This window comes from Numenius arquata, chromosome 16 (assembly GCF_964106895.1).
Source record: "Numenius arquata chromosome 16, bNumArq3.hap1.1, whole genome shotgun sequence".
Taxonomy (NCBI): Eukaryota; Metazoa; Chordata; class Aves; order Charadriiformes; family Scolopacidae; genus Numenius; species Numenius arquata.
The window spans coordinates 2,856,350-2,882,331 of record NC_133591.1 but is presented as its reverse complement, the minus strand read 5'-3'; the positions used below and the strand labels follow the sequence as shown (position 1 = coordinate 2,882,331).

Genomic DNA, 25,982 nt, shown 5'->3' with positions numbered 1-25,982 from the left:
CTGTCCCTCCAGGCTGTCCCCCAGTTCCCTCGGTCATTCTGCACAAGAGGCTTCTCTGGGGACAAGGTGTCCCCCGTGCAGACGTCCCTCTGGCTGTGCTCCTCTGACTTCTTTACGCTGTTGCCTGGATTCAGCCAAATAAGAAAGATCAGGAGAGGTCTCAGAGGGACGTAGGACAGAGACCTGAAAGTGCCCTAAATGAGGAGAAATCCTCGTGTTTGCCCGATTTGCGGAGCACCAGGGCACGTTCCCGAGCAGCCGGGTATGGGGAAGCTTGGCTGGAGCTTCGTCTGCCAGGAGCCGTCGGGAAACGAGCCTGGGCTGATTCTGGTGCAGATGTCGCCACTTATTTGTTTTTCATTATTCCATATTTATACACAGCACGTTTAGTTGGGATTTGGAAACAGCTTGATATTTTTGTTTTCTAATTTGCTATTTTGCCTACTAGAAAGAGTCGACATCAGCATTTTGGACCACGTTCAGGTCTGCTGTAAATAGATGCAGCTTCCTTTCAATCAGTGACATTGTGAATACTTAGATCAGGGCTAAATGTGTCTATTTTTAGCATTGCTGTCTTACCTAGTCGCTTCTGTTTGTTTTAATTAGATTTTTATTTATTCCTGTTAAAAGGGTATTTGAATCGGATACTAATAAAATTCCAGTTCGAATTAGATAAGTCCTTTTCGCCAAGGTTTGTTTTATTACGGAGTTCTTAATTATTTTTTTTTTTTATTATTATTATTATTACTATTATCTCGGCCTCTCAGTTAATTGACATTCTCGTGGAGATCGAGCTAGAACGTTACGAGTGCAGGGGTGACCTTTAGACGGCAGGAGAAGGCAGAAGGCCAGTGCCCGTCCCTCTGCCCGGCTGGCAGCCTGCCTCGGGCTGCCGTCCCCTCGGCCAGCGGTGGCAGCGCCGTCCCCATGCCTCCTGCTTTAATAACACTAATAGCACAGCAGGAAAATTACAAGTAACTCATTGTAAAATGAGAAGGCGGCTTTAATCCCAACAAATGGAAAGGGCGGCATTTCTTTATTCAAACTGCAAGAGAAGGGTTCTACATTGCAGGTTTTATTGGTTTTTTTTTATTTTTATTTTTTTTTAAAAAAAGACTCTGCTAACAGACAGGTGGCTTTAAAATGCTGCGTGTTGGCAAAGCCGTGCCCGGTTCTGTTGGTCCCAGTACTACTGTGCGATCCCGTTTTGGGGGGTTTCTTTGGGTCGAACCCGTACGGCCACGGCCCCGGGGACATCGTTCTTGCTGCGGAGCCGAGGGTGGCTGCGACGAGGCGCTGGGTTTCCATTACACCAGGGCAACAGCAGAGGTGGGAATTCAAAATTTCATAGATGGAATGTGTTAAATGGATAAAGGTGCCGGCCCGGGGTGGCCCGGGAGGAGCTGTGGGCTCGTGGGGGGACGGGTACGTAGCCATGGGTACCTGCTGGCCACGTGGTGGGAGAAGGGTGGCGTGGGCTGCTTGGAAACCTCGTGTGGAAGTGAGAGGTAGTGAGGGAGGCTGCTTGGGGTAATAAAATAGTATAATCCATAATCAGCTTGTGAACATGGTCCCAGTGACCAGGCCGGACTTGGCAGAAGTGTGTGGGCTGGTCACCAGCTGCATTTCTGCTCTCTGCCCAAGCCTGGCCCAAAAAGTGCTGAATTTGGGGAATAAAAGGCATGTCTTACTAATTCGGGTGTGGGGTGGGGACTTGAGAGTCATGCAAAAATTTCATGCAAATTTTCTGAAATCATGCTAGAAAAACATAACTTGAGATAAATATAGAAGTAAAAAGTATGTTCTCTTTTTAAAGAGATGGGATAATTTAATTCCCTCGCCTTGTCCCCTCCAAGCTTGCGAGAGGGACCTTGTCCTGTTGGGGATGAGCTCTGGGAATGGCCCGATCACTCCAGTGGGAGCAGGTTTTCTCGCAGGAGACCCCTGGAGCTCGGCTGCTCTCCGCATCTCCCCATCCCTACCTGGTGGCCAGTGGCCAGTTAAGACTGAGCTGGGAACCTCAAGGGTCATCTTTATCCCTCCGCGCCAGGCGTTTTGTCTTGGTAATTGAAATTAGTGCAATTAATGGCATTTGGCAAACTCAGCTGTACGGGATTGTCCATAAAAAGATAATGGGAAAGAATTATTGTCCAGACACTGGGAAAGCAGAGGCTTGGAGCTGGGTGCTGTCTCGCTTGTACGTATTATTGATGCCATCCATCACTTTGGTGTTACCAGGAAAAGCTTTTAAAAATATTTTTTTTTTTTCCCCCTTAACAAGTAGCGATCTGGTTGTTGCAGAAATTATATAATATAAAAGAAGAAATCTTTAAAGCAAAAGCTGTCAGCATCTTTATTTCCTAAATAATTGCTGGTTCCTTTTATCTGTTACTTAACGCTATCATTTTTTTAATTCCTGCTTTCTGTTCTTCGTCTTATTTTTCTGTGTGTAGTTAACTGTGCTTATTGTGCTTTTCAGCGCTTCTCCTTGAACTTCTTAAAACTACTGTCACTTATTCAACGCAGCGCCTGTCAATTAGTTTTGCTATTATCTGCGAGCTCCGGTTTCTGCTTAATAATTTTTCACTCAATCTAAGAACATCAGTAAGAGAAGAGATTTCCTTTATGCTGCGGTGAAAGCGCAGGATCCGTTGGTACAACGGGAGGTCGGAACAGAAACACTTCTAGGATGGAGAACGTTAAGCTGTAATTGGATTTGTTTGAATTCGGGGCAGCGGAAAGATTTCGATTGTGGAGATACCTGGGGATGTGGATACCGGGGTCAGAGAAGCTGAGAACGCAAGGAGAGGGAAGAGTAGCGTGTTTGCATTTGTGCTGTAAAAGAGCTAATTGTTTAAGGGCAATCATTCAAAAATAATAATAATAATAATAATCAGGGAATAGGATTTCTTAAATGGATAATTTACCCACAAAAATATTTTGAATTTTTCTTAATACTTAGGAGTTTTAGGTCCTTTGAGCAATCCTCTTGACTGGTAGTGGAGATTCTGATTCTGTTTTCCTGTGTTGTAAATCTTCACTGAAGTAATTAGGAGTCACTAAAAGCCGCTCTCATCGCTTGGCAATCTGGTTTTGTCTCTTGGCTTCCCCAAAGATTTTTTTTTTTTTTTTTTCCTTAACATCTCTGTCCTCCAGGCTCCTTGAGAGTCTCTCACAGTCCCCAGATCCGTCTTCATTCCTTGTCCTTAATCACCAGCCTCAGATCAATCATCCCTGGAAATAAAGTTTTCCTGCAGACCTCCCGGCTCCGTCATCCGCCTCCTCCCGCCGCTTCCCAGCCCGGCCCTGGGACGCAGCCGCCCTTCAGCATTTCCCGGCGCAGAAGAGCATCCCTTCATTCAGACGGGGTGAGGAGGGATGCTTTTTGCTGCCTGTCTGACATTACTGTCATTTGGACAGAGAAAATGCCTGACTTGACACCATTTCCCCTTTTTCTCATGAGGCAAGTGGAAAACAGATCTCATTAATCATGACATTCCTAATTAATTAAAAAAATCTCCATCCCTTGGCTTATCCTTCCCCAGATACAAGGTTGTGCCGGACACCCACAATTTTTTTTTTTCTCCCGTGTCTGCATTGCTAATAATTTGACGAGCAGCACGCAGGGCTGCCTGATGCTGGCCGAGCGTTAGGATGTGCTTAAAAACTCCCCAAAAGATCCGATTCCCGCTGATGGGATGCGGAATGTGGCGGTGGGGAGGAAGCTGGTTTCTCCAGCGCGGCGTGGGGAGCGGGATGCTGCGACTCCTGGACCCTTTGCCGGGAGCCTGGCACGGCTCCCAGTTCCAGAGTGTTTTTCCAGTGCCGAAGCCACCAGATGGTATTTCAGTGACTGGTGCAGGCACCGTCACGTAGTCCTTAGAAATGGATTATTCTTGGAGGTATTTAAAATCCGTAGGTTCCGGTTGTAAGGGATGGATCTGAACTAACAGCCACACGGAAAACTTGTAGGATGACAAAACCTGATGCTTATTTGCAGAGCAGCGCGTGTGTCCAGCTTCCTAAACCTTCGCTTGGGAAGCTCATGGGACATAAACCCTCTTATGGTCTGGTTAGAGCATATTTTTTAAAAAAATAACGCTAGAAACCTTTCTGTCAAGGGAAGTTGTTCCGTGTGAAATCCCAGTTTTTGATGACTGTGTAAGCTGAATGTATGTACACGTTACATCTTAACATTCATACATAAATGCTCCCAGTCCATAGGTTCTTCAAGGGAAACTTGAAATACCTATTTTTATTTCAATTTGACTGGTATCAAACAGCGTTTCTTAACAGGGAATTGTATTGCTGTTTGTTTTTTTTTTTTTTCCTGAAGAGCCAATGGTGAATAGTTACTGAAGGCCGATGCTCTCATTTATGTGTTAAACACTCCCCAAGTGTTAAAATAATATTCTTCTTGGATGCTACTGACTTTTGTAAGCGTGGGGTTTTCTTTCTCCCTGTTGCAACTTGTAAAAATTACAATAAAAAAAGGATCTTAACCATTTTTCTGGCTACAGAGGCGGCCGTGCCCAGGGCGAGGAGTGGGATCAGCCCCCGTGTGCGGTGCCACCGCCGGGGCCGAGGGGACGCCCCGTCCCTCACTGTCCTCTCCCCACCACCCTGCTGGTCTTCAGGTGCTGCCGAGCTGGAAGAACTACCCACGGCTTTGTCTACAACAGGCTTCCAGGTGTCTTGGGTGTCCTCCTGGTGAATAATTCCAGTACCCAAAGGGGCTACAGGAGAGATGGGGAAGGACTCTTGATCAGGGAGGGGAGCCATAGGATGAGGGGTAATGATTTTAAACTGAAAGAAGGAAGACTTAGACAAGATATAAGGAAGAAACTCTTTGCTGTGAGGGTGGCGAGACCCTGGCCCAGGTTGCCCAGAGAAGCTGTGGCTGCCCCATCCCTGGAGGGGTTCAAGGCCAGGTTGGATGGGGCTTGGAGCAACCTGGTGTGGTGGGAGGTGTCCCTGCCCAGGGCAGGGGGTGGCACTGGATGGGCTTTAAGGTCCCCTCCAACCCAAACCATTCTATTATAATTACAATGTTGGTAACTTCATGGAGAAGTGACGTTTCATACTATAATTTATTTTACCGCAGTATTTTTTAATAATTTATTTTTTAATCTTAGATTTTTAAGTGCTGCTGTAATAATTCTGCTCATCTTCACCAACACCTGACCACCAGCATTTTCTCAGTATTGCTTCAGGCGACGGTAACATATTATGACTGTTAAAAATGTCTCATTTCTTGTTTTGGGTGTCCCTAGGTGTTTTTTTTTTTGCCCAGCGATGCGGTTTGGAAGAGGGAGGTGGTGGGAACGGGGCTGTTGAACGCGGGCGGCGTAAGCCTCCTTTTGTTCCCTCTTCTCCTGTGAACCTTGGCTTTCCCCGCGATAACTAAATTGAAAAAGTTTGGAAAATATTAAATGGGGCTAAAATGTTTGGCGTGGCATTGTTGAAAATTTGTGTTGGTGTACTTTCACGCTCCTCCCACAGTTGTCTTTGTGGGTTTTTTGTTGTCTTTTGGGTTTTCTTTTTTTTCTGTTTGTGGGTTTTTTTGGTAAATGGCCAGGAGCTGGGACCGCTCCAGGGATTTTTCTTTCACTGCATTCATGGCTGTTTGTGCCACTCTTTAGTCTCTTAATTACACGACTGTAATCTTCTTTGGTTCATTGTCCAAACAAAAGTTCAGTCCACTCAGCGTTACTTCGCTCGGTGCTGCTGCTGTTTCCATCATGTGTGAAATAAGAATTAATGAATTGGGTTCAGTTCCTCAAGTGGCAGATTTTCTCCCCAAAACGGGGTTCGTGTCACTTTTATGGTGGGGGAAGGCAAGAAGAGGTGACAGTTTGTGGGTCCCTGGAGACGGGTGACTTTGGGTGGCTTTGGCTGGGTTTTGGCAGCGGTGGGGACAGGCTGTGTCCCCCGCTGTGACAGGGGGACCCCCGGGTTCGGTGGGTGGGTGGGTGGGAACTCCGTCCCTCGTACGAGGATCTTTGAGCCTGCTTCGCTCCCATCTCCTCTGCCATACGGGAAAACAACTTATTAAGAATATTTTCAGTAAAATAGGAACAAAGACAAGTCCTTAAAAAAAAAAAAAAAAGAAAAAAAAAAAAGAAAAAACCATTCTAATTGCAAATTGCTTTTAAGGAATAGAAAACTTGGGGTTTTTTTTGTTTTGTTTTTTTCTTTCAAAAAAGCACATTTGTTAATAAAATATTTCAAGAATGGTTCTTTTTGTTGGGAGTAATTATAAAGTTTGGAGAATCTCGTAAGAGAATCTCATAATTAGATTTCTGTCCTTATTTAGAGAACAAAACTAAGTTTGTGTAATCTTCAAAATATCACGCTAATCAGGTAAACGAGTCAAGTGAAGAATAGGAGTTGTCTGGTCATAATCCCTTTTCTGGTGTTCTGATTGCGACCAGATAAATCCAGGGGACCCCAAGAAAACAAGCTGTTCCAATAGGACGCTTATCTTGGGATCCAGTTATAGGTAGAGGGGCTACCAAGAAGCTGATAAATGTTTTCATTATACATAAATTAAAGCTTTTGTGTGCCTGATGAGCGTTGCTTTGTCCGCTGCCACCAATGGTTTTGCTTCTGAGTAGTTGGTGGGGCTTTTTTCTTATTTAGGTCTGTGCTAAAATGAGGTGATAGTGAGTTGAAAGGACATGATTTAACTGGCAGTTAAATGCTCTCCTGTACACACTACAGTGAAATTACTGTGTAGTACCTGAGGTGGGTTTGGCTTTTTTTTTTTTTTTTAAAGATAGTATATTCTGGAAAACATGAGCTGTTGTAGGTGGTTGTGTTATTTCTTAGTTGAGCGTACAGTGACGTGCTGCTTTTTGGGGTAATATAATTTCACTGTAAGTTCAAATTATAATTATATTTTAATTAAAAAATATAGGTCTTTTGTGTGTGTGTATATATATATATTTTTTTTTTTTTTTTTAAAGTTGAAAAGGGGTGTTTTATGGTGGGATGGAGCGGGATGGAGCCGTTTCCAGCCAGCGCCAGCCTTGGAGTTTCTGCTCTGCCTTCTCTCTCTTTCTTATTTTACTTTACACTTTCGTGGTCTTAACTCCGAAAGATGGGTGTGATTTCGATAAGCACGCAGTAATTCTAAATAAGGCAAAGTATCACCCGCTGCCATCGACTGAAAGCACGGTGGTTTACAGCTCGGAGGGGCTTGCAGATAACCCAGACAAATAGCCCTGACAGCAGATTCCCATGTAAAGTCAAAGGGAAGCAGGTACCAGCTTGGCCCCGTGAAAAGATCGTGCTTCCACGAGGTGAAGCATTAAAATGCTGAGAATGGAAAATACTCATCAGCAGGCAGCAGAGGTCATGCTTTAAATTACTTGCAAAGGAACTATAAAGATGCTCGTGTAATTTATTGTGCTATAAAACCTATTAGAGGTAACATTAACCAGTAATTCTAAAATTGTAACGCAGAAGAAGTTGCTTTTTGTCAATAAAAAGTAGGTAAATCTGTTTCAAAAAAACAAACCATGTGAATAGGATCTAGTTTTTACTCTGGGGGAAAAAAAAAGAAACAAAATCTGATCCGTGAAGAGGAATGGGATATTTTGGTGCGTTATGTAAACATCTCATAAACTTCTCAGCAGGTAGAAATTGGAATATGCTTAATATACCTCGGGGAGCTGAGTGGGGTTTATGATCCTTTTCTGTTGAGAATGCTGCGGAGCCACTTGATAATCAGTATTTTTAAGCTGTGCTAATTGGGGATACTTACACAGGTACATACAACCCACGATGTTACCCAGATCTTTTTGTATTTTCTTACAAGTTATCATAGTAACGATACATCTTTTTTTCTGATTTTTTTTTTTTTCCACCTTTTTCTTGCCAGGATTTTTGCTCTTTAAAGACTATTGCATGAATGAGATTGATGAAGCCGTCCCTCAGCTGAAGTTTTATGAAGAGGTAAGCGGCTGTTGATGGAGTTTTGGGGGAGCTGGGGGGGGGGGGGAAGAAGGCTGTTCTGTCCCCCCAGCCCTTGGGCAGGGGATGCCGAGAAGGGGGAGAGGCTTGGGAAGGGTCCCTGCTGTCCCTCAGTCATTTCCACTTCGTAGTGGAATGGTTAATTCATAAAAGATGCTGTTTTATATAGTAACGATTGGATCTCAAAGGGACAAAACCATCATTTTAAACAAGTTCAAGAGACTTTTAAAAAATAGCAGTGTAACTCTTTAATCAAGTTGGTCATTTGGTACAGTATTCTTGGAGCGTATTTTATGAGAGTAGCGTCGATTGGTTGTTTTTTTTTTTTTTTTTTTTTCTCTCCTACTGATAAATACTTAGTCAATATTTAAGATTTACAAAGTGGAATATTTGCAGGAAAAACCTACTTAGCTCAACTTCTAACGGTGCTTTTATCTGCGGGTACTGAACTGCCTTTATGAAACATGAGCTAACAAAGCATTTTAAAAGCTACTGTTGCAGTTTTTGTCCTTCAGGAGTTAAGTATGTTTAGTTTTAAGGCATAATGTGTTGAAACCAAAACAATGGAAGAAAGTTACTGGAGCATCCACTTGCCCAGATGTTCATTCACCACATTCATGTGCCAAAAGGTAACTTGGAAAATACCGAGAGAACGATGGAAAGGGGAAGAATACCAATAGAGATTAAAATATCTTTAGCTTTAGCATCAGGTACGCTCTTTGACTATGGTTCATTTGAACTTTTTGTAAGAAATGAGCTGAAATTAGGTTCATCTCAGTCTCTACTTGTTAAATATCTCTTACACCGTAAGTTAAGCCATGTTCGTTCTTGGGAAATGGGATGAGATTTTGATTTTTCACTTGTGAATCTTAGTTCTGGAGTTAAGGTAAGGAGCATTTGCCAGCTTTCCTGCCTCAAGCTCCGTGTCCTCCACTGGAGGAGGCGCCATTTCTGGTCCTCCCCATCCCTGAAGCTTCCTCCATGCCTCCAGGAGGTGCCCGAGCACCCCAGTCCTGGGCACCTCTTTCTTTCCCTGTAGCACCCACCCAGGGACAGCGCGATCGATATATCTTTATATTGATACCTTTAGCTCATTAACATCAGCTGTGCTCCATCGTCAGGAGATAATCAAGGTGGAAGCTTACACCCAAGGCAGGTGTGGATCTGTAAGGACCAATATTTTTGGGGGAGCGTGTCCTGCCCCAGCCCTCCCACAGCCCCCCAGTGCTTCTGCACCCTCTGCTGGGGAAACACGAGGACTCTCCCCGCTCCCTTCATTCCTTGTCGCGTTTGTGACACTCTAAATATAAATCTGTAGTTAATCCCATCCTAGGTGCTGGTTTCAGTTAAAACACGCACACGTGCTCTGAAAATGCAGCCTCTATTGCTCGGTATTAATTAGAAACGCAGCCCGAGATAACCTTTTGTCTGGATTAGTCTTAAGCTGATGATTTTAAATTTTTCTTGCTAGTGGGGTAACAGCACAAAATAGGCGAAGCTGGTTATCAGTTTGGAGATAAATCCTTAGCGAGATACAGTTCCCCCACTCAAATTAAGTACTCGCTGTCAATAACGAAGAATCTTTTTCTGTCGTTTTCATCTTTTTATATACTGAAGATATCGCTGTCATAAGTAATCAAAAAGGCATGTTGTAGCAGATTGTTTAGCAAGATATTTTTAGCTGCCTCTTTATCTCTGAAACAATTCGAAATTGTATTTTTAGGTTATTAGCAAAGCGTTGCCTAAAAAGAATTTAAGTGCTTTGTCATGTACTTTTCGAAAAAAAAAACCCATTAAAGATATTTAAAGAGAGGTTCATTGCGTTTTCTTCTGTGACATCCTGGAATCAGAAGCTTTTCTTTTTTTCTTTTTTTTTTATGTATATTTGATTTACTTACTGCATTTATTACATGCAGAATAATTTGAGTACATTGCTACATTAAAAATCGCTTGATGTAGAAGGGCTCCGTACTCCAGGGATTTCACTTCACTGCAGCTTAAGTCACGATGGAGCATTTAACTCTGGGTGAGTGATTCATCCAGATCGGTTTCAGAAAAGAGAGGAAAAAAAAAAAAAAAAAAAAAGAGAAAAAGAACTTCTAGAGGCTTGAAAACTAATGCGTTCAGATTTTTCAGATTTCAAGTTTTGAAAAGATACTTTGTCAGACGCTTTTCTTGGAGTTTCTTGGGGAAGCGGTGAAATTCGTGGTGACCCAGGACGTTGTCCCGGGGTCAGGAGCGATGCTGCGGAAGCTGCTGCTGGTAGAGCCGGGTGACGTTTACAAATGGTGACAGGCTCAGCTCTGCCTAGCGCTGAATTTTTCTGGCGTGGTACAGTAGTGTCCTGTTAAATAAGGATGTAAAATGAGCTTGTGAATACGTCAGGCGCCCGTCTTAAATGCCATCGTAGGAGAGGTGACTCATGGCATCACCTGTGTGATGAGCGGTGTCGGGCAGCGTGTGCGGGAGGGCGTTCCTGGGGGAGCAGGCTCAGCTGCCCGGGGATATGTCACCCACGGGGACTTTTGTCACCCTCTGTCCTTTTCTCCAAAGCTTTATGAAACCGAGGGACTTTGGTTAAAAGGCAGGGGCAGGCGGGGACACTGAGCTGGTGCCAGCGTGGCCGTTGGGGGCTGCTGCAGGAGACCCCTCTGCTTTGGGTGCAGTTACATGGTTTAATAAAGTAGATGTTGAAGGGCAGGAGGTTGCATTCAAGTAAGACAACGTGATATGCATCAGGCTTTCTCCTGTACTTCTCATTATTTTGCATTTATTAAAAAATGTTTCTTTGACGAAGATGTTTTGAATCATTTTAATTATAAATTGGTCCCAAGGGGGAAGTAGTCACAGATGGCAAATGGTGGGGGAACTGTTGCCTTACCACAGTCAGCAAACAAGAGGACTCCAGCTAGAAAAACACCGAGTTTAATTACGGTGTTGCACCTTCAGAGATAGATTGGTCTGAGTCTGTCACGCGGGGACCTGTTTGAGGGCTGGGAAGTACGGCTCAGCCTGTAAAAGGAGCAGCCTCTGAATGAAGGGGGAAAAAAAGCCCCTATATTGTGGCATAGAGGCAAAACACATTTTTTTCCAAAAATCTTCGCTTTTAAAAGTCCTCAACAATGTGTTTTCTGTTAACCTTGGTGCTGTTCTCGCTATGAAAGCGTAGCTGGCAGGAGCCGGGTTTGTTGTTCCCGGGGGTCCGGGCAGTGTGTTCTCCCCACCCCAGGAGGGGATGCTCTGGTACATCGTTTTGGGGGGGGGGTTATTCTGTAGGCTGAGAATCCAGACAGCTCGGATGTGGCCTCTTCCTCCTCTGACAGGCACTGAGTGAAATCCAGCTGGCTCTTATTCCGCTTTGGATTTCTGGAGTCGGGGTAGGGTCTGGAGCAAGTCCGAACACCTACATTTATTTGGACCCTGGGACCTCACAGGCTGATGCTGGGAAGGTCCAGCAATGAGAGCTGAGACTTGTTCTCCCTAAAGATCTTGTATGGTTTTTACATTCTGTCACTCCTGGAAGACTAAATATGCTCCAAAGAACCCTTGAACTTAATGAGGTGTTTTTTTCTGGAACCGGTTATCAGGTTTTATTCTGAAAATGAACTGTATGGGATTGCTGTTGCTCAAACACACTGACCTCCTGAAGAAACTTGATATATTTTGTGAAACTGTCTTTTTAACCGTCTTTAGGATTCAAATTCAACCTGTTGCTGACCTGCGTGAGCAGTTTGAAATGTGCTTTACGTTCTTGCTTGGGCAGCGGTACTTAACGTGCTGTGATCGCCCTGGAGGGGGATGCTCGAGGGCTGTCACCAGGCGATGATGCTTCTGCTGCCTGGGCAATATCACAGCTCCTCGGCTGGCCCCGGGAGCCTGGAAAAGGTGCTGTGGATGGGCCAGAGCACCGGGGGAAGTCGTCTGGGAAAAGGGGTCAAGGCTCTTGAGAGGTGGAGGAGCGAGGTCAGTGCTCTCCATCTGTGAGCTGAGCAGAGGCGAAGAAAACCTTCATTAACATCGTTGGGCATGTTTGCTCGTCTCGTTCTCCTCACAGGGTCCCGTCCTCTTGCCCAGTTGGCTTCTGAATTCCCCCCACAGGTTCTTACCCTGGGAAACGGTAAATCGGGGAAAACACGCTGCTTTGGCTCATTCCTTTTCAAATTTGAGAAAGCCAAGCTTTGTAGCAACTTCCAGCAAATCCGTTTCCTTGCATAAAAATTCTAAGATAGGAGGGAAATCTCAGGTCATCTGTAACTATGCTATTGCAGGTGGGTTTTCTTTGTCTTAATTAAGAAAATAATAAAGTCAAATAACACTTCAGCCAAAGTCGTCTTTTTACCAACTGAGTACAAAATCCTTAGAAACGCACTCGCCTCATGGCTCCTTCTCTCTTGTGTTGCAGATAAAAGAATACGAGAAACTGGATTCCGAGGAGGAGCGTATGAGCCGAAGCCGGCAGATCTATGACACGTACATAATGAAGGAGCTTCTCTCCTGCTCCCACGTGTGTATCAGCCACATTTCACACCCCTCTTTGCCTTCCTCGAGTAGCTTGGCAGCGGTGATAATTCAAGATAGCCCCTGTTTTATTCAGAGAACAATTAAGACTTATTGCTGAAAGAATTGTTACTACAATTACGTGTAGCGCTGTGCATTTCCCTTGGAAGTCTGTGGTGGGTTGGGCTGAACTCGGCTTGTTTTGGCTTGGTTTTGTTTGGTTTTTTGCAGCGATGAGATGTAACGATCGATGGTGTGTGCCAATTTTCATTAAACGTGGTGGTACGCAAAGGAAGTATCTGGAGAGTTATCCGGTTTACGTTTCTTTAAACTAAATCTCTATTTTAAAATACGCTGAGTGCAGTTTGTGTGTCTAGATACATACCCACATAGACATAGATTAATGTCTTAATTCCAACCCTGTCCCCAAAAACTCAAGAAAATGTGAGTTGCCGGGGGCTCTGCGGGGACAGTTTGGGTGTTGAACTTTGATAAAGTTGGAGATTTGATCTAAAACTGATCACACAAGGATTTTTTTTTTTTTTTATTACATTATTATTTGGTCGTAAAGCAGTCCTTCAAAATACTAGAGACCGTGCGCTTTTTAGCTGCGATACGGTAAATTAAATTAATGTCACGCTGTGACAGATGCAGCTTCGTTAAAGTCAATGAAAACACACGTTTCCTCCAGCTGAAGTTCTGGCCCGTTGGTCTGTATTTAAGTTTGATTTGCTCTTATTTTAAAGAAGAATTCGCAGTGGGTTTTACCCTGGTGGTGTGGCTCTGTGGATGAAGGGTTTAAGGAATTTTTTTGTGAAATGTGCATTATTGGCTCTGTAACGGTTAAAAAAAAAAGTCCAACTCTACTTCTGTCTCTGGAGCTGTCCCTGTATATGGGATTTTTCATGAATTTATTAAAGGAGCATCATTTAACCCATTTATCTTCACCTTTCTCCTCCTCATCTTCCCCTCTCCTGCCTTCCTGCTTTAGAATAATTGTTTTACTTCATCATTCTGCATTTTTTCCCAGTAATATCCTGTGAAATATAATGTAATAGGGGAAACTAGATTGAAATATAATATAATAGGGGTAGCTATATAGCATTCATTCTGAAGCAGGTATATTTTTCATATATATTTTTCAAAGAACAATGATGCTTGTAGACCTTAAATGAAGCTTCTCTCATTTCCAACTGTTTGAAATCTTTATTTTTCTTTTTTTTTTTTCCAAAGCCTTTCTCAAAACAAGCTGTAGATCACGTACAGACGCATTTAGCCAAGAAACAAGTGCCAGCCAGCCTTTTTCAGGTGAGTTAAGGAGACGGAATAAAAAGGTCCTGGTATCATATTCTTTGCTACAGTAGTGATATTATAAAGCTTTTCTAAGTCAAATAAAAATTACGAATTACTTCTCTAAAATATTTCTTTAAAGTACATATATGAAAGCAAACTGTACCTTGAATCTACGTAATTTAAGCCATGAAATAATTGAAAGCACTTTATATCAGGAAGATGCACATCCTGTTGGGATAAACCAAACTGCAGAGTGGAGAAATCGCCTTAATGTTTCAGTAATGTGAAAACTTGGAAAATATTTTTCCTTTTTCTTTTAATTTTAATGTAAATTAATTCCTACTTGATGATGGTGTGGAATTAAGCATTTGTACCATCTCACATGTTTTTCTGTCTCTCCACCAGATAAAATCCAATCAAAACTTACCTTTCTAAAGAAGAGTTGCTGCGCCATTAAAATTGTGGTGTTTACATTTTTTTTAAACTTTGTGAAATTCCAAATTGTTAAAAGGAAGTATGGGATTTTCTTATCCTCCATTTGAATATAAAAATAAAGCATATCCTGGCTCATTTGCAAAATTACACACCTTTTGTGTTGTTGTTTACTTTAGAAAATAATGAGAAGGGAAATATTTCTTGTATTTTTACAGCCCTAACATACTTTGATACAAGAAATTCAGATATAAGCTCATTTTTATAGCTAGGTGCATTAAACCAGTGTATTTTGCATAAAATGAACCTCATCAATCATGGGAGTGTTTATAAGCTTAAATGTTTTTGATGTAAATCTTAGGTATTTTTATATACTGCAAGAACATGGAGATTGCCCCGGCTTGGTTTTTCTTACTGCTCGGTGAACTGTTTTTAGTGTTGCAATTAGGGGAAGTGACAAATTGATAACTACATTGCTTGAGTTACATCTCACAGCTAATTGGGTTGGGATTTGGGATCGCTGCATGCCATCGCACGTCAGGAGGAAAATGTTTCTCTGGGAAAAAAAAAAAGTCACTTGTGGATTGAAGGTGCAGGTTTCTCAGTAAGGGCGGAGAGGAGAGAAGCACCAAAAGGATGAAGCAGCAGCTCTGGGAAGTAGAGACTCCAGTATATTGTGTTTGTATTTAAACATATTTGAAAATAGAGTCCTGGTGGACGACAGGATGCCCATGAGTCAGCAATGTGCCCTGGTGGCCAAGGTGGCCAATGGCATCCTGGGGTGCATCAGGAAGAGTGTGGCCAGCAGGTCGAGGGAGGTCATCCTTCCCCCCTGCTCTGCCCTGGGGAGGCCCCATCTGGAGCACTGTGTCCAGTTCTGGGCTCCCCAGTTCAAGGACAGGGAACTGCTGGAGAGGGTACAGCAGAGGGCTACGAAGATCATTAGGGGTCTAGAACGTCTCTCTGTTGACAAAAAGCTGAGGGACTTGGGTCTTTTTAGTTTGGAGAAGAGAAGATTGAGGGGGGATCTGATCAACACCTATAAATATTTAAAAGGTGGGTGTGAGGAGGATGGGGCCAGTCTTTTTTCAGTGGTGCCCAGTGACAGGACAAGAGGTGATGGGCACAAACTTGAATGTAAGAAGTTCCATCTCAACATGAGGAGGAACTTCTTCACTTTGAGGGTGGCAGAGCCCTGGACCAGGCTGCCCAGAGAGGTGGTGGAGTCTCCTTCTCTGGAGACATTCAAACCCTGCCTAGACATGTTCCTGTGCAACCTGCTCTGGGTGGACCTGCTTTGCAGGCGGGGTTGGACTACATGATCTCCAGAGGTCCCTTCCAACCCCATATCGTTCTGTGATTCTGCGACTTGTTGGCCACAGGCAGGTGCCACACATGGGTTTTGTACAGTTCCCCTCCTGCAAGGCAAACATTTAAGGGTTTCTAGCTCATGAAAATATTTTGTGCTTGGCTTCAACGCACCTGCTCAGATTCCAAAAGCTCTAAATGAAGCTTAAATGCTTCATCAAGCCTTCTTTGAGGAAAACACAGTAAATGCTGAGGTTGTATAGGGTCAACGTGAGGTGTATGTAATGGGTAGTATTGCAGAAGCAGTTTATTGTATGCTTAAATACTAATTGTGTTTCTTAACCTTTTTTTTAGCCATATATAGAAGAAATTTGTGATAGTCTCCGAGGAAAAATATTTCAGAAATTTATGGAAAGGTATGAACGTGCCATATCCGAACTTTCTACCTAATGTAGCAGGAAGCCGGGTCCCTTGAGCATTGCTGTAAAATAAGGCTTAAAATGTTGAATAAACTTCATTTAATTAATATTGTATTATCAGCAAGCTTCTGCAAATAGCTTTGTGGAGTATCGTGATTAATGTCAGGATGTATCAGTGAAAAAATTGTAAAGACGATAGATTTTTCCGTGTAGCAGAATAATAGATTGCAGTTTGATCTTAAAAGTTTAAAACCGCAGAACTTTGGTCTTGTGGGATGTTCTCATGAGCGACCATCCCTTGTGTGTGACTGGAAGAGCCAGATTGGTTTGGATCTGGACTTCTTGCAATTTAAGCAAGAAAAGGTCTGGTTCTCGTCCCACAGCAGCCAAATACACTGTATTCAATGGTATTTTGCACTCAAACTGAAATAATTATAACAATGCCTCCACAGAACTATTATTTCTTGCTCTGAAAATAAATACTGAATTATTTATGTAGAAATGAGAAACTCTTTTTTTTTTTTTTTTTCCTGCTACAGTTTGTGATATTACTATGTTTTTCCTATTTTAAGATAAAATGAGTTTAAAATGTTCCTCGGGGTATATGGAGGTTCATTAATGTAAATCGACCTGTCTCTGTTTTCTTATAATTATCGTTCTTTTTATGTAATTTAAATGTTTGCTAGTTCCAAACTTAGCTAGTTGTTTTTGAAAATTAAAAACCTTCTGAAAGAGAGAGGTGAGGACACACTCAGCACTTACAATTACAGGGATAAAGGTTATCTGATACCTTTCTCTTACAAGGATGTAAAATATTAAGTGTGCGCTGCCTGGTAATTGTTTTTCTTGGTGGGGGTAAGATTACAATTCTTTGAAAGGAAGAGTATCATTTAATAAATATCACAACACGCCCTAGTGCAAACTTTATTTTAAATATAGAAAATGTCAAGACTCCGATAATACTTTATACAGTAGTCTCAGACAACTTTAAAACTTTTTTCCTACAGTGACAAGTTTACTAGATTCTGTCAATGGAAAAACGTAGAACTAAATATTCACGTAAGTACTTACAAGTGTATTTATCTTGTCAAAGGCTGATACAGGAAAGAAAATGTTCGGGTTTGAGTACTGCTTCTGAAACGGCCTTTAAGTTAAAGAGCGTGGTGAATGTTACTGATCTGCTCTGCTATTCTGAGACAAACAGTCCTGATGATTCCTTTCTGGATGTCCTTTCTGCCCATCTCGAGTTAATAGCTTTTAGATTTTTATAATAACTGAAAGAAACCGAACTGCTACAACTGCTTCTCTGTACCAGCCCCAGACACCCTCCGTCTCCTTTTCCCCACCCACCACGGCTCAGACGTTGTCCCCAGCACCCCGGACCTCCACCTCTGGTTTTGTCTCTCTCACTGCTTTTTTACGATTTTCCCTGTAAAAAATAGCCCTCCTTTTCCGCAGGCTGCGTTATGAATGAGACCGTCAGTCTCTGGCAACAACAGTCTCATTCGTCTTGTTTGTGCTTCAGACTGTAGTGCTTGCAAGTATGCTGGAATGTAAACAGTAAGGGGCTCCTTTTTCCAAAACAATCACTGCTTTATGAATTACAATAATTAAATATCTTAACGCAATAATAGATTATTTAGATGTTTTCACAGTAAGCTTTTTCGTACTGAAAGATGAAGCCTGGTTTTGTTTTGTTTTTCTTGCATTCACAGCTGACCATGAATGATTTTAGTGTACATAGAATAATAGGAAGAGGGGGATTTGGTGAAGTGTATGGTTGCAGAAAAGCAGACACTGGAAAAATGTGAGTATATCCACACTTTATTTTAGTGGTAATTGTAAACTCTGAACTAATAAGGAACCGCTTCCAGTTGTCTCTTACAAAATCACTGGAAAGAAGCATCGCATTACTGTATAGTTCTTTGTAATTAAGTTTTATCCCAAGAGGTTCTGATTTCTGGATCATCTTTAAGCTTAGTTCGATATTTGATCCTGTTCATGCCGTGCAGTGGGGCTTCAGCCTCGCAGGGCTCTTCAGCAGCACATCCTTCATTTAACTAATGTCAGAACTAATGGAGACTCCACATGTGTTTGAAATTAAGTATGTGCTTAAATGGTTTCCTGGATCAGAGCCTGACAGGGCAGAAGGATGTTCCTGTGGAAACCATGGTGATTGTGCGAAGTCTCACCTCTCTTCTGCTGGAGGTTGTTCTTCACCAGCAAAGCACATCCCGCAGCTGGTGCTCACATAGGGATGGAGGGTTACCCGGGGATGTCACCCTGGGGCTCTTCCATCTGCGGGATCGTGCCTGGGCAGGTTCTGACTATGGTTTTCTAGATTTGTGTAATTGCTGAAGTTTCTGCCCCGATGAGCACGTTTCGCTGGTGAAAGCTGGGATCCTTGCTAACATTTGAAAGAATGTAGTTCCAGTGTTGAACTTGTGTTTATCAGAGCTCTTGGTGGGAGCTCCGAGATCAACCCTCTGTGGTTTTTTTTTCTTTTTTTCTGATCTTGCCATTCATACACTTCTCCCGATCAACAGATTTCAATCTCTAGGCATAATTGCCCCATTATATCCTGTTTTGAACATCTGGGCATTGATTTAACAAATTGTTCTCAATATCTATCTATTTATTTATTTATTTACACCCCACCTCCCCCTTTCATCTTGCTTTTCTCCTGACAATTCTAGTCTGGGGACCATCCTTAAACATTTCTCTTCTGAATAAGCATGTTGGAAGTGCCAAGTCTCTGCAGTTACATCTGGCTTCACTGGCAATTGCGTGTGCTTGGCACCCTCGATAATAATAAACTTCTGAGCTATTAACAAGTGGAAGACATCTCGATGTTGCTGTCGTGCTCAGTATTTTTGCGGTGACCTGAAGTATTTATATTAATCCTGTTACTAACAATACTGTCTTTATTCCTGCTTTGGTACTTTTTTTTGTCCATTTACAATTCATTCATTTGTCCATGTATGAAAATAAACATTTTATTTAGCTGGAGCCACACTAAGTAGGTGTCCGCCCTGAAGAGGTAGTTCTCAGATTCCCAGTCGTTTTTGTGTCTTGAGTTTTGCTCTGGCAGGAGGTGGATAAGCCTCGGGAACAGCGAGGGAAGCAAAGGACAGGTTTTATCAGATATAAGTAGAGTAAAGGGAAGTGAAATGCGGGAAAACAAACCTTTTTTCAAATTTGAAGGAAAACTCTAGATTAGGTTCAGTGTCTGGGTAGAGGTTTGGTTTAGTTCTTTCTTAATCCAAACCTGTTTACCCATCCCTAATCCAGATCCCGTCCACTCTAGATGGCTGCCTCTGCTGCACTTACTGCCTGCAAGGAGCATGGGAAGCCACCCCTCCAAGGTAAATGCCATCGGTGTTTCACTAACCCACAAAGACACACCTGAGGCTTCTTTCACGTCACCTCCTTCAAGGTTGTCTAAATAGGGGCCAGGAGTACGATGCAGAAAGCAGGCGGAAGGGGGAGGGATCATGGTGCTTTTGGAGCACGTGACTCGAAATAAGACCGAGATCCTTGATTTCCATCAGCCTTAAACAGCCCCAGCCGTTCACTGGGATCAGTGATGTCCAGGTGTAAATAAAGGGTAGGGTGTGAAATGTTATTTATAGTCATCGTTTGCAGACTCCTCGGCAAGAGCACGTGCTGGGAATATATTCCTTGTTTTGGAAACGTAAGATTCCGGTGTGTTGACGCTCACTCTTCCCCCCCTCACACCACACGCATGACAAGGAGTGACGTGGCTGTTTTAGGGAGCGAAGGTGACACGAGGCCATTGCTGCACGGGGCTGTCACGGTGTAGGCAGTTGTTGATGAGCACTGACGCAGTGCTGTAACACGGTGTTTTCCTGAGCGTATTTTAAAACCAGCGGCCTAAAAATCCATGGTTGCCCATATCTAGAGATCTTCTTTGGAGGAACACACATGTCCTTCTCAGCTCTCTCATGGTAGGCTCACCGAACGTCTTGAAAAATATCCAGACTGTATTATATCCCGCTCTTGTTTGGTGGTTGTTAGGGTAACATGCTTTTTTTTTTTAGCAAAATTTTATTAATTTGTGTAATACAGATGGTAGAAGATTAAAAAAAAAAAAAAAGCTTTCCTGTGGATATCTTGACCTTTTTCTGAGTAGAAAGAAAACTTAAAAATTATATATAAAACTCAGCGTGTGTTGAAGTTATTGCTTTCCTGGTAGAGCTGAAACTGTTAGAATTAAATGGAACCGGAACAGAATCTCTGTTATTCAATTCATACTGCAAATTCTTGCTTGTAGGTATTAAAAAATGCATGTATGATATGTAATTCCTATATCACTGTGGTTGTTTGGACACAATTATTCGTTAAAGCACATTTCTGTTAGGAGGCTTCTGTTGAAAATGATGTTTAATTCTGTGAGATTTGGGAAGTTTTCTTGCTTGGTGATGTCATGATGGTTTTAGTACTGAGTTTAAGTCTTTAAAGAGCTTGCTTAAAGGATACTGTAAATATGCATGGCATAACTGCTAGTGAATAATACTGAGTATGGGAGGAGATGTTTTCTGGTGCTTTTTCTGAACGGTTAATATTTTCAGGTATGCAATGAAATGTTTAGATAAGAAGAGAATCAAGATGAAGCAAGGAGAAACATTAGCCTTAAATGAAAGAATTATGCTGTCTCTTGTCAGTACGGGAGTAAGTATCATTGATTTGTTATTCTTTTTCTTTCTTCTTTTTTTTTTTTTTTTTTCCTCATGTTATGTAAAAGCTATTACATATAATACATACTCCTTCAATTCAGTTGTGTGACATGCAAATGTTAACCCCCCCCGGAACCTTCCCCCTGATTCTAGCAGTGTGTCTGAAATAAGAATGGAAAAGGAAGCTTTTCAGTTTGGGTGCTTACAGAAATCAGCACCTCAGCTGAAGAGGCTTGAGGAGGTTCCCATTTCTTAGATAATTGATTCTCTTTCTCCTCCACCCCTTTTCCTTTCTCTCTCCCCCTCCCCTTCTGTTTTTTTAAATACTCCTTTTTCAAGTATTTATATTTGAAACTTTTCTAAAGCATTATTCTGTCTTGTAAAGGAATTTCCTTTTCTGCTATAGTGACATAACACTTTTGTAGAATACAGATGCTATTTCAGAAAAAAGCCTTCAGTTACCTGTTTTTCCTCCCTTTCCTGTGACACTCATATCTTTTTTTTTGTGTACTGTAGCTGAACACCTATCCAGGTGTACCAAGTAAGTCTGCCCTAGAGTACAAGTCTATTTAAAATTAGAAGTATCAGTAATGTGCACAAAAAGCAACCCAACTGGTGTTGGTTTCACCAGACCAGATCTTGTTACCTGCAGAAGAGCAGTTTGGTGGTGGCTGCAGTACGTCGTGCTCAGACGGCTTCGGAGCAGGCTTTGAAGGCCCTTAATGAGGCCTTCTGAGTACACTGGCCTCATTAAACAGAACTGGAAATGGGCTGGTGTCGCCATGGTTACGTGTGATGCTGGTAAAAAGGTTAATTTTCCTCACGACTGTTGCGTTGTGCGAATTAAACGTTCAGTTTGAGGCTCGGTGTTAACGCATCCCCTTTTCCCAGCGCCGTTAAAAAGCGGGAGAAGGAATTGCGGGTGGTTTTGTTCTAGGCTTGTACAAGAGGGGTGCAAAGAGCATCATGTCTGCAGTGCAGGAGGATTTCTGCTCACGAGGTGGCAGAGAGCAAATACCGTGCTCTGCTCCGAGACAACATCTGTGTCTTGCACAGACTAAGTCCTGGGTTTGGTTCTGCATCACCCAGGAGGCTTAGCAAATACTGATTTCTTTTAAAAAAATTCCCCTTGTGATGCATTTAGCATCATTTTATCCTTCAAGCGCGTGCGCAGCGTCCTTCCTGTCTTCTGCCGTTCAGGGGAAAACCCATCTGTCGTGGTTTGGGCTGGGCTGGCCACCAAACGAATAACAAATGCTCTCTGTAACCTTTCTCCCTTCCACCACCTCCTCCGCCTGTGACCTCCTGCGGCTCAAACCAGGCCACCATCCGTCTGCTCGGGCTTCGAGATGGGCTGTCTCCTGCCCACACATAGTCTGGGGCATCGCGCTGCGTCGCTCGTGGGCGCAGCTGCAGAACTGCCCGTGCTGGGGTGGCCTTTGTCTTCTGCAAACTCGGCTTGAAGAAGCGGAGATGCGTTTCTCAGGGCTTTCATATAAATGCAGAATTATAATTGCTGAACAGTGCCCTTTTATTGTCGAGTGAAAACACCATGAATCAGACAAGACTTGGGACTTCTCAGCCTCACGATAGGCATGGGAGATGCTCTGCTGTGCAGACTGATAGAATGGGAAAGCTGGTTGCAATTTTGTCCCTAGAAGATTAGCTTTTGAACTGTCCTTGCTGCCCATCAGATCGTTTTCCTCTGCTGGTAGAAATATCCTGGGAAGGCAAATCCTAAACCAGAAACTGGGGAAGCTACACATCAAGGTGTCATCAAAAGGTTGAACTTTTTTCTTATTGAAAAGCTCTGAAGGAAGGACGAGGTGTTTCTTCTTGTGCCTTGTGTTGGAATCTCCTCCCCTGCCTCAGCCTTTCACTGAAATGAAAACTCAGAGCATTTCCTTTAACACAGAATTACATTCACATTTGGCTTCAGCATGAAGATAGAGAAATGATTGGAAAGTATTTCTTTGGTTTTTTTATGTGTGAAATTAACAATTGGGATTTATTGGTTAGACTTTTTGATCAATTTAAAATTTAACTCTTTTCACTAAAGTTAAATTGTGGCTTGTCCAGAAGCGTCAGGAGTCTTCAGAGCCAGTGGGGTGAAGTTCTGCAGCGGAGACTAGACAAGAAATCTAGGCAAAATTAGTAATAATTGTCCTATTAACTTTAATTTGTGATGCTGTTGCTCCGGTACTCAAAGGGAATTTTCATGTCTGGCAATTCGAAAAGAAAATTGTTCACAAGGCTGCTAATGGCGGAGTTAGTTTTCTTATACGACAGTGCACAGCGAGTCATTTAGCAGCAGAAAAGCAAGACAAACCATTTGGTTTTTTTCCTTAAGGATTATCAGCTCATTAGAGCGTAACTGCTTTTTAGAGTCTCAGAAATGTGAAAGAGAGTTTGAAAAAGAGAGGAGGTGTACAAAATGTTACCCATTCGGGTGAGGTACACCCGCTGCTGAAAGAGGTGCTGGGGCGTGCTGAAAATGCAGAATTAAATAGGTATGAAAATGATAAAATAATTAATTTCATTCCTGAATAGAAGCTGTTAGGTTTGAATGGCGCGTGTCTTCCCCGACGACAGGATTTATACACTGCCCGGAACAAAACGGGACTGGGAAGTTCATCATAGTACAATTAGTCATTTAACTGGGAATCCAGATGTCTCTGCGAGGTGCATAATAACAGCTGTGCAGATGACACACACGTTTGTGTAATCATTTTTGTTCATCCACCTAAAATTTTGGCATTCGCCGCTGCTGCTTGAATCGGGAGCTCCCAAATATGAGCACATGGTGGCCGCGTTGTGAGAGCGGCTTTTCGCGGCCACCTTTGGGATCGGCACAGCTCGGAAGCACGACAGACACCTCTGCAGAGCACGGGGAACCGCTCGGGTTGGCCTCGTCACGCAAAACCCGGGCTGTGCCTTATTTGCCTTCTCCACCGGTGTCTTTGCTTTGTCACCGACTGTTGGTGTCACACGGACAAACTGTTCCCGAGGTCTGTGATCCCTCGTCCGCAGGGGTGCAGGCTCTGTCTTCCTCTTCCACAGAGATGTTCAGTCTGGAGATGCTGGAAATGCATTTTGAAATTCTTAGAAAATAGCATAGCGGGGAAAATATTTCTGTTAAAAGGAACAGAAAATTATTTTTTGTAATAGCCTCGTTTGCCTAACATTCAAAAACTATAACACTGAAATCACCGAGGCCGTCAACTGCTGATGGGACTGTATAAAAACGATTTGCCAAAAGGTGCTGTTTGGGGCAGGAAGTGGTTATTTAATGACCTGGCTGGTCAGGAGATGGTCATTCCCCCAGTCTCTTTAAAGGAGACCTTTGCAGGGCTGTGGCTCCGCTCTACTGTGTCTTCTAGTTCTCTCGTCCCCCAAAAACTAGGCAGTTAAGCTGTTTTACTCAGCTCTTTTTGAGATAACTTGTCTAAATACTGGATTCAAGATTCCCTCAAGGCATGGTAACTATAAGGTATAGCAGAATCACAGAATGACCAAATGATATGGGGTTGGAAGGGACCTCTGGAGATCATGTAGTCCAACCCCCTGCCAAAGCAGGTCCACCCAGAGCAGGTTGCACAGGAACGTGTCCAGGTGGGTTTTGAACATCTCCAGAGAAGGGGACTCCACCACCTCTCTGGGCAGCCTGTTCCAGGGCTCTGCCACCCTCAAAGTGAAGAAGTTCCTCCTCATGTTGAGATGGAACTTCTTACATGTCTTCTTCTTACACTTCTTATCAGAAGTGGACAGACTGAACAATAAAATATGTGAGATTTATAATCGTGTTACTATTTTTCTGAGAAGAACAGGTACTTTGTTTTCACGTGTACCAAGATTTTTAAGTCTTTATTTCGCTCGAAAAAGGGAATATCTTCCCAAATCTTGGTAGTCACTTGAAGGACCATCTGTGGGAATGAGGGATAACAGCTCAGTGTTTCAGGTGATGACCTGCTCATCGTTCAGAGCGAGACCTCTCAGGACGGAGCTAGTCTCCAGTTCAACGTGCTGCGCAGCTGCTCGAAGCTCTCAACATGCCTTTTTACCTTTTTGCTCTCATTTCTACGGTCGTGCTCTGAACCCAGGTGCTCGGATTGCAGGAAAGGGTCAGAATCAACATTTTCCTGCTGAAGTAACTGTTAGCCTGCTCATGTCTTTAAAATATTACATTCCTACGATTTGTTGTAGTTATTCTGATTATTATTTTTTTTCCTTCCACATTATTTATTGGCAGAAATAAGTCTTCTGCGATTTTTTTGGACTTAATCCAGGATTGTTTGCGTGTAAGGAACTGTTTTTAAGCTACTTTTAATTGACACATTGTTGTCATACTGTCCCTTATTTTTTCAGAGCAGAAGCTTTACTGCAACAAAGTGTTACTCTCTTGGGAAATTTGCTTTATTGCTTTATGTTTCATTTTAGGGCTTTTTTTTCTTTTTTTTTTTTTTTTGTTTTGTGCTGGAAAATACTCTTTTGTAGTGTTTTTTGTGTCAGAAAAATATCACAGTACTACAATTTCTTCTCTCCGTTAAACAGTGAAGAGGGTAGTGATTAAATTAGGAAGGCTTACGCAAAAATGAATTATGCATCACATTTACACTTGCAGTTATCTTTTCTTTTTAAAAAAATGAGATCCATAAAAATACAGGCATACTATGTTCTGCTATAAAAACACCCTTTTATTTTTCTACATATGGTGTTTAAATTCTAACAGGAAATCCTTCTGGGTAAATAGATTGCTCCAAGGTTGTAGGAAGCTTGCTTGGGGATGCTTTTGAATTATCCAGTCGATTCAGAAAATTAAGTTAATAATTCTACTAAAGCTTTTGTTCTGAAGTTAAGTGGTAGCTATGATAGTCTGCAGTTCTGAGCTGTACAAAGTTTGTAATGAGAGGTAGTGTCTTTTATGGAATCATAGAATTGTTGAGATTGGAAGGGACCTTTTAGAGCATCAAATCCAACCATCAACCCAACACCCACCACTGACCCATGTCCCTCAGCACCACGTCTGCCCAGCTTTTAAATACCTCCAGGGATGGCAACTCCACCACTGGGCAAGCCGCTTCCAAGGCTTGATAACCCTTTTGGTGTAAAAATAAATTTTTCATAATATCCATCCTGAACCTCCCCTGGCGCAACTTGAGGCTGTTTCTCCTTGTTCCATCGCCTGTACCTTGGGAGAAGAGACCGACCCCCCTCTCACTACACCCTCCTTTCAGGAGCTGCCTTGACTGTAGCCCTCTTATTTCTAGGACCATTTAGGCATTTTTCCTGCATATTTCTCCAGGATGTTCCTGGTGGGTGCCTGCAGGGGTGTGTGTGGAATTGGGTGCAGTAAGCAATA

At 42.7% G+C, this 25,982-nt stretch overlaps 1 protein-coding gene across 1 annotated transcript in view; it reads left to right on the top strand.

Moving 5' to 3' along the window:
* GRK3 (G protein-coupled receptor kinase 3) overlaps positions 1–25,982 on the top strand; it is a 79,912-nt gene that overhangs the window by 30,309 nt on the left and 23,621 nt on the right. The window contains exons 3-9 of the mRNA XM_074159320.1: positions 7,886–7,959; positions 12,380–12,481; positions 13,708–13,782; positions 15,862–15,923; positions 16,934–16,985; positions 17,642–17,733; positions 20,519–20,618. Coding sequence (XP_074015421.1) covers positions 7,886–7,959; positions 12,380–12,481; positions 13,708–13,782; positions 15,862–15,923; positions 16,934–16,985; positions 17,642–17,733; positions 20,519–20,618 — 557 coding nt within the window. The remainder of the gene's footprint in view (positions 1–7,885; positions 7,960–12,379; positions 12,482–13,707; positions 13,783–15,861; positions 15,924–16,933; positions 16,986–17,641; positions 17,734–20,518; positions 20,619–25,982) is intronic.